The 8,722-nt window shown below is 37.8% G+C and overlaps 1 protein-coding gene and 1 long non-coding RNA gene across 6 annotated transcripts in view; one reads left to right on the top strand and one right to left on the bottom strand.

Annotated features, from left to right (window-relative positions):
- Positions 1–1,156, top strand: part of GEMIN2 (gem nuclear organelle associated protein 2) — a 20,420-nt gene extending 19,264 nt beyond the window's left edge. For all 5 annotated transcript variants that reach the window (XM_081830594.1, XM_081830596.1, XM_081830593.1 and 2 more), the window contains one exon: positions 699–1,156. In XM_081830594.1, the coding sequence (XP_081686720.1) occupies positions 699–738 (40 nt within the window). In that variant the 3' untranslated portion in view covers positions 739–1,156. The remainder of the gene's footprint in view (positions 1–698) is intronic.
- A 4,349-nt stretch (positions 1,157–5,505) lies between these two features.
- LOC115939755 (uncharacterized) lies at positions 5,506–8,722 on the bottom strand. The gene is made up of 2 exons (XR_014148509.1): positions 7,828–8,722; positions 5,506–6,696 (listed from the first exon to the last, which is right to left on the bottom strand). It is a non-coding gene; the product is annotated as an uncharacterized LOC115939755 (long non-coding RNA).

The raw sequence follows: 8,722 nt of genomic DNA, 5'->3' as shown, positions 1-8,722 counted from the left end.
GGCTCCCTGCTCAGCAGGGAGTCTGCTTCTCCCTCTGACCCTCCCCCCTCTCGGGCTCTCTCTCTCATTCTCTCTCTCAAATAAATAAATAAAATCTTTAAAAAAAAAAGAAATTATTCCCTTCTGTGTGAACGGTTATGCCAGCAATCTGATAAATGAGAAGATTCATTTGGTTGGGTTTGGTGATTTTCTTTTTTACTTAATCTTGTTTTATAATTACATACAATATTTACATTGTTCCAAAGTTAAAATTTTAATTCAAGGTACATTTGAAGTATTTTAGAACCCACCTTTATCCTCTCTAGCCTTTCTCCCTTCTGTAGTTTTCCATTTTATTATTAATTTTTGGTTTATCCTTCCATTCACTCTTTCTAAAAGTATAAGCAAGTATATATAAATATATCTGCATTCCTACACATCCTTACAAAAGGTAGCATACTAAACATACTCTTCTGTACCTTGTTGTTTTCACTTAATAAATCCTAGAAGTCACACTATATAGCGGTGTATTTTCCTCATTTATTTTTATAAAAAAGGCTTTTATAAAAAGCCTCGAGTCTTCTACTGTGCAGATGTACCATAGTTTATTCAACGAGTGCCCTTATTGATGGATGTTTGGGTTATTTGTGGTGTTTTGCTATTACAAGTAGTGTTGCTATTAATATTTTTAAACATACATGAAATTCTTTTTTTACTAGGTATTTTGACCAACGTGATTTAGCTGATGAACCATCTTGATGTAGCTGGCCTCTCAGGGATAGAAGATACTTGTGATGAAGGCAGCCTGAGTCTGAGGATGTACAGGGGCAACTCAAGTGAGAATTGAATTACATCTTCAACATTATTTGAAGGGTCTTCATCTTAACCTGTGCATCTCAAGTTGACATTTAGAAGATAAATTGTATTGATTTGAGTATCTGAAGTATTCTTTGGAAAATCCCAACCAGCCAGTTTTTGATGAACAGTTAAAACAGTTTTCTGTAATTACATGTTTTTAAAACAAATTGAGTGTCATTTATTGATGAAGCATCCTGTACAGAAACTGTATGGTGAAATTTTACAGAGATCCTTGGTGCTTTTTCATTGTTTCTTGTACATATACACATAAACTCTTACTGAAAATGTGTTTTGGTTATTAAAATCTTGTTTGACTCTTTTTTTTTAAGATTTTATTTATTTTTAGAGAGAGAGCACAAGCAGGGGGAGCGGCAGAGGGAGTGGGAGAAGGCGACTCTCCACTGAGCAGGGAGCCTGATGCGGGGCTCGATCCCAGGACCTTGGGACCATGACCTGAGCCATAGGCAGTCACTTAACTGACTGAGCCACCCAGGTGCCCCTTCTTTGACTCTTGAACAAAACAAAAGACAATGGATAAATGTCCTTAGTATTAGAATTAAGATAATTGGTTAAATGGCAAATGTTTTCATAGTCAGCAACAAAACTAATCAAATGTTTTCCCTTTAAGCTCAATACTTTTCAACTGCTTTATTACATAAAACTTTCTTAAATCATTTTGTATAATACCCTAATAAGTCATCTGTTTTGTCTGTCAGATCTCTTGCTCATATCACTTAAAATTTATCTATTTCTTTATCAGGTAGGAATGTTTTCTACTTTAACAGAAGATCCCAGTAGCAGTGGTTTTTCAGTAGGGATTTATTTTTCTCACACAACCAGAAGTCAAGAGGAGCTGGCTACTGGCATTGGGTCGATGACTCCACAATACCAATGTATCTGAGAGTCTTGTGGCCTTTCCCTTAAGGGTAACAAGATGGCCACTGCAGTTCAAGGCAATGTGTCTGTATTCAAGACTGAAAAAGGTGGAAGGACTCAGAGCCTTCCATATCTGATTCTTTTATCGTAAAAGGAAAACTCCCCAGAAATTCACAGCAGATATGTGTTCATTTGTTGGCCACAAGTGTACAACATAATCACCTCTAGCTCTGAGGAAGGTGGAGAAATGAAATTGTAAGCCTTTCCAGTCTTTCCAGTAGGAGGAAGAAAAGGAAAAGGGGGGGAGGTGGAGAGAAAAGGGAATTGGAAATATCTGCGTATCTGGGGCACCTGAGTGGTTCATTCAGTTGGCATCTGCCTTTGGCTCAGGTCATGATCCCCAGGTCCTGGGACTGACAAGAAGTCTGCTGCTCCCTCTCCTACCCGCCCGCCCCCCCCCCCCGCCCCGTGCACATGCATGCTCTTTCTCACTCTCAAATCTTTTTTTTTTTTTAAAGATTTTATTTACTTAAAAAAAGAATTTATTTACTTATTTGACACGGGGGTGGGGGGACAGCAAGCATAAGCAGGGGGAGCAACAGGTTCCCCGCTGAGCAAGGAGCTGGATTTGGGACTCGATCCTGGGACTCCGGGATCATGAACTGAGCCAAAGGCAGACGCTTAACTAACTGAGCCACCCAGGCGCCCCCAAACAGACTGATTCTGATGACATCTCCAGTCCTAAGTCCTCTTATGAGGTTGGATTGCTAGACCTGAGAGATCAAGCTGTGTCATTACGGTTAGTAGAAGCCACTGACTAAACAGTTTATGTATGCAGTATACAGTATAGTTCATACAGTATAGTTTTTGTTTTTTTAGAGGGAGGGGGTGGAGCAGAGGGAGAGAATCTTAAGCAGGTTACACGCCCAGTGTGGCGCTTGATGCAGGGCTCAATCTCACAACCCTGAGCCAAAGTCAAGAGTTGGACACCTAACCAACTGAGCCACCCCATCACCCCCATATAGTTTTCTACTTTTGAAAAATACATCTGCTCTTTAAAACAGGTATGCTATTCATTAAGGGTCCTTGATGACTATATTTAAGATGAAATCATGCAAAAGGATACTGAAATTGAAGCTACTTTCTAATTGCAATAGGCTTATAAGCCAGAATATTCTGTGTTTTTATTCTTTATTTCCATATATACACACAACAGACACTGTGCTATTTACATGGATTATCTCAATGTTTATACCAATCTTATGATTTTATCCTTCTTAACAGGTTTTTTTTTAAAAGATTTTGTTTAGGGCGCCTGGGTGGCTCAGTTGGTTAAGCGACTGCCTTCGGCTCAGGTCATGATCCTGGAGTCCCTGGATCGAGTCCCGCATCAGGCTCCCTGCTCGCATCAGGCTCCCTGCTCGGCGGGGAGCCTGCTTCTGCCTCTGACCCTCCCCCCTCTCATGTGCTCTCTCTCTCATTCTCTCTGTCTCAAATAAATAAATAAAATCTTTAAAAAAAAAAAAAAAGATTTTGTTTATTTGAGAGAGAATGAGAGAGCATAAAAGCAGTGGGGAGGGGAAGAGGCAGAGGAAAAAAGCTGACTCCCCGCTGAGGAGGGAGCCGGACTCAGGGCTCGATCCCAGGACTCTGGGATCATGACCTGAGCCGAAGGCAGATGTTAACTGACTGAGCCACCCAGGTGCCCCTCATTAACAGGTTTTTAACCTGGAGTCCATGAACTTGAATGGGAAAAAAATTACATCTCTACTTTTACTATCCTCCCGTTACGTAGCATTTCCTTCAGTTACAAACATAGGCAACAAACCGTAGCAGCATTCATTGATAACTGTGACTGTTAGCATTAGAAGTCCTAAATGTTTTCATATCAAATTGTAGTTGCAGATGTTTTAGAATATTCACACAGTAGTTCAAAATATGGTAGCTATTAAACCTACCTCTAAATCATGTGTGATTGCAGACTTCCTGTCTATAGCTTCTGGTACCAAATAACCATAGGCCTGGAAGCCAACACCCAACATTGTAGGTGTATGTTCTCACATTGGTGACATTGGTATTTGCATTACTTTCCACCATTCCCTATGTATGATTGATCTATAAATGGAAGGAACTGAGCCACAAGACCACCCCACAGGTTCTTAGGCAAGCTAAACAACAGCTGTCATACTCATCTTTATTAAAAAATTAACTTGCCTATATATATATACATATATATATATATTTTTTAAGTTTAAATATTCTCTACACCCAATGTGAGGTTCAAACTCACGACCCATGGGCGCAGTGGCGCGTGCCTGTAGTCCCAGCTACTCAGGAGGCTGAAACAGGAGGACCGCTTGAGCCCAGGAGTTCTGGGCTGTAGTGCGCTATGCCAATCAGGTGTCCGCACTAAGTTTGGCATCAATATGGTGACCTCCCAGGAGCAGGGGTCCACCAGGTTGTCTATGGAGGGGTGAACCAGCCCAGTATGGAAACGGAGCAGATCAAACTCATGACCCAGAGATCAACAAGAGTCATAATAAGTTCTTCCCCCTGAGCCAGCCAGGTGCCCCTTGCCTGTATTTTATTTTTATTCATTTATTTTTTTGGCCCTTTGCCTATATTTTAAATATACTGCCTTGCTTAAAGTATATATTAAATTTTAAAAATATTTTGATAACATATCAGTATAATTGTTTCCCTTGTAGTCTTATGTATTTTATTTGTGCAATAAAAACATTGTGAGGAGTTCATAAACATCAACACACTACCAAATAGGAGTCCATGGCCCCCAAAAGGTTAAAAAAAACAGAATCCTATACCATGAGAAAATGAGTTTTCACCACTGTCCTATCCCATCCCAGGTATGGGTCCTGAGAGTTTTCTCCAACATTTCTCCTAAGAACTCCTGCTGCAAAGAAGGGGTTATTATCCAAAAGCGGCAGTTTGGATGAGGCTCAATACAACTTTGTGCGAGAGTGGAGAAGTATTCCTTCTGCTAGGTGGTCTATAGCTGATGACCCACAGAGTCCCCCTTTTGAAAGAGAAAACAATGGCTTACCTGGTTCCTTGGGCACAAGTGGCTTAAATATTTGATCTGTATCACTGGCTTGTCTTTCATGTAGTAAACAATCTCTTCTCTGTGGCACTGAGCAACTTGATGTACAATAAAGCCCCTCTGCAGATGACACTATAATGCCTTTCTCCCAAACCCAAGGCCTCCACTAGGTGGCCTCCCTGACTTCCGCTAGCTTTAGGCCTGTACTCTGCCCCCCACCAAACTCTCAGCTGAGGTCACCCTGTGAAACCTAGGACTCAAAAAAACATAGCTTGAAAATCACTGATTTATCATGATTTCTCACCTCAAATAGAAATACCTTTATTGTGGCAAATGATTATTTTAAAACCCAAATAATAAAAAGCTAAAAGTCAAAAATCTCTATCCCCTGTACAATTTACTTGTAACTTTCCAGTCTAATACTCAGAATCATGTATATTTATACATTGTATGTGCTGTATCCTATAACAAACTTTTTTCTCTTAACGTCAATTAATAGCATTCCATGTACATATATACATGTAGATTTCATCCTTTTCACCAGCTGCACAATATTTTCTTATATGTCAGTACCATAATTTAATCAAGTGCCATCAGTGAACACTTAAATAGTGAAAATCCTTATACATACAAATTTGTGTACTCATTCTTCCCAGCTTGAGATATACTTGACATATAACATTGTTTTTTAAGTTTAAGATGTACAGCAAGTAACAAAATACAGAACCAAAAGCAGACTGAACAAGTTAAGGAATTTATTATCTCATGTAACAAAAAGTCCAAAGAAAAAGCAGTTCCAGGATTGATTAATTCAGAAGCACAATTAAGGTGCTTTCTATCTGTGCATCCTGCTATCCTCAATATGATGGCTTTCATCTTTATGCTTATCCTCCCGGTTATCAGACGGAAGAGGAAATGACAGATGTACGAGATGAGCACTGACCCCAACCCAATGAGAAGATACGGTCCAATGAAAGTTGGTGTGCCTAATCCAGTTATCCACCCCTCTGCTCTTCGGAAATAGTAATTAGAGAATTAGAACCTTCACCAGCCCTTCCACACATGGGGAGAGAAGCTGAAGTCAAGACTAACAGGAGTAAGTATAAAATTCCTTCCTCAAATACCTAATATTCTTTGGCCCTGGAGTCACTGAATTCACATTTAAACTAATCTATATTATACCTTATTACATTAATGGAGCTCTCAAGGACTGAATTCTATTAAAGTAAAATTAAGGACTAAATTCTGTTAAAGTAAAATGAACTTTTTAAGCAATTTAGGCGGTTAGATAGGATGTATGTATCACACACACACATAATACACAATGTATATAATAAAATCCTTACAGGCATAAAAATTCTTAATAGAAATAAATTATAATAAAATAAAAATTGTTTAATTTAGTGTACTGTTTGCTTTTCTTAAATAACTAAAACAAATTCATAAAGCAAAACCAGAATTTGTTCATTTTTACAGAAATGATTCTGATTGATACATACTTTTCTTAATGCTAATTCATCAAACCCTGAATTTTGCTTCTCTATCTGTGGTTAAATACACACCACTATCAGCAAATAAGAACGTTTAAAATAAGGGTCCTACATCTTGGGGTTTAGTTATTTGAAATCAGGTTTTTCATTCTGAATAGTTACAGTAAAATCTATGTTATGATAGAATGTCTCTTTATCTGCTTTAAAAAGGTCTGTGTTAAATTAATAAACTACAACCTTACTCCTGCTTAAGAGTGCATCTTTCATTACATAAGTTAGCAAATAGCTTATATCAATACAAATGTCCAATAATATAATTAAATCGTTGCTACTTGAAATACTTTATACATGAATAATTTATCTCTTTACATTGTTGAAGCCTTGCCTTGCATTTCAGTATGTTTTATAGCTTCTGTATCATCACCTGAAATTTACCTAAAAAAGGAAAAAGGAAAAATCATTCCTTGATTTTTAGGTACAAGGAAAAAAAGCCTAAACATCAATTTTCTGTTGTATTAGAGAGTAGTTCCAATGAAGAAACTTGCTATGTCAAACATCTTTTCACACTTTTCATTCATAATACTCAATAAAGTCAATTTCATTTTTATGAGATGATTATTTGTTTTGTGAATAGGTGTCTTTGCTTCTCTTTGTGATTCCTACCTTTTGGGTATTTCACTGCCTATTATCATTGTGAATAGAAAGGAAATATAGTGAAGCTCAAGTCAATTTTATTCTTGGTTGGTAGCTTTGGTAAAAAGATCTTTGGAAAGGAGTTTAGCGATAAAAGACTAGTGGCTTTATCTAGCTTTATTCTAGAAAATTGTTTTTAAAAACATTTTCAATGCTATAGGGTAATTTGTTATCTTAAAAGAATAATGCAGAAATTTTTCCTTTAAAAGTTAAGAATCACCAGAGCACCTGGGTGGGGCAGTTGGTTGAGCATCTGACTCTTGGTTTCAGTTCACGTCGTGATCTTGGGGTCTTGGGATTGAACCCTGTGTCAGGATCCGCACCAAAGACAGAGTCCACTTGGGACTCCCTCCCTCTCCCTCTGCCCTCCCCCACCCCTAGAATAAATAAATCTTTAAAAATAAATACATAGGGACACCTGGGTGGCTCAGCCAGTTAAGCATCTGCCTTTGGCTCAGGTCATGATCCCAGGGTCCTGAGATCGAGCCCGTATCAGGCTCCCTACTCAGCAGGGAGTCTGCCTCTCCCTCTGCCTTTCCCCCTGGCTCGGCTCTGTCACTCACTCTCTCTTGCTCTCTCTCAAATAAATAAAAATAAATACATAAATATATAAAAGAATCACCACTTAAACTGTCTTATACATTTGGATTACTTTAGCACACTTTCTTAAATCACTGTCCATTATGAATTTAAAAATCTTTGAATATGAATAAAATATGCTACATATTACATTAAAAGTTAAAATTGATAAAAGTAAAACAAAATGGCTTTAGCATTTTAAATTTTCTTTAAATTAACAAAAACAAACAAAAAAACACCAGACTTGAAAAATAATCACTGAAAACATTTTTAAGAAATGTGAATTCAACTTACAGGCTGGCATTGAAGACACTTCAGCTGTGACAATACTTTTTATCCCCAAGTTTGATAAGCCACCTCTGATTAAGCCACATGTAAATGCTAAATACTGAAAGGGACAAAAATGTAAAGAATATTAAGGATTTACTAAGATAGCAATACTACTGATAAATATGACATTTAGTTAAGCCTTGCTATTAATAAGTCACTGCTGGGGCACCTGGATGGCTCAGTTAGTTAAGCAGCTGCCTTTAGCTCAGGTAATGATCTCAGGGTCCTGGGATTGAGCCCTGCATCAGTCTCCCTGCTCAGCAGGGAGTCTGCTTCTCCCTCTGCCCTTCACCCTGCTTGTGCTCTCTCTCTTACTCTCTCTCAAATAAATAAAAATAAAATAAAATACATAAATAAATAAAAGTTAAGAATCACAACCTAAGTTGTCTTATACACAAAACCCAGAAGCACAGATATACTTAACACAAAACATGTATTCTTAGAAACAAATGCTAACAATATTAAAAAATTGTTTTTTTAATTAACTAAAGGAGATTGTAAATATAAACTCTGAGGTGAGTAATTTCGTACAACTAATGCCAGTTTTACAAGCTTGACTATCTTTTCTGATATATCTATGCTATATTCAGGAATCTAACATTAATTTACATTTCAATGGCATTTATTTATAGTGTTTCATTAGTCATCATAAGCCTATTCAGCTAGAGGTTAATATAGGTTATTTTAATATGATGAACACCTGTCTCCTATTTCATTGAAAAGAGCTTAAATAAAGGGGTGCCTGGGTGGCTCAGTCAGTTAAGCATCTGCCTTCCACTCAGGTCATGATCCACATCGGGCTCTGTGCTCAGCGGGGAGTGTGCTCCTCCCCTGCTCGTGCTCTCTCTCTCTGACAAAT

Source organism: Leptonychotes weddellii, chromosome 9 (genome assembly GCF_054177405.1).
Source record: "Leptonychotes weddellii isolate Sample4059 chromosome 9, ASM5417740v2, whole genome shotgun sequence".
Taxonomy (NCBI): Eukaryota; Metazoa; Chordata; class Mammalia; order Carnivora; family Phocidae; genus Leptonychotes; species Leptonychotes weddellii.
The sequence above is the reverse complement of the archived record's forward strand: the minus strand, read 5'-3'. Positions and strand labels throughout refer to the sequence as shown.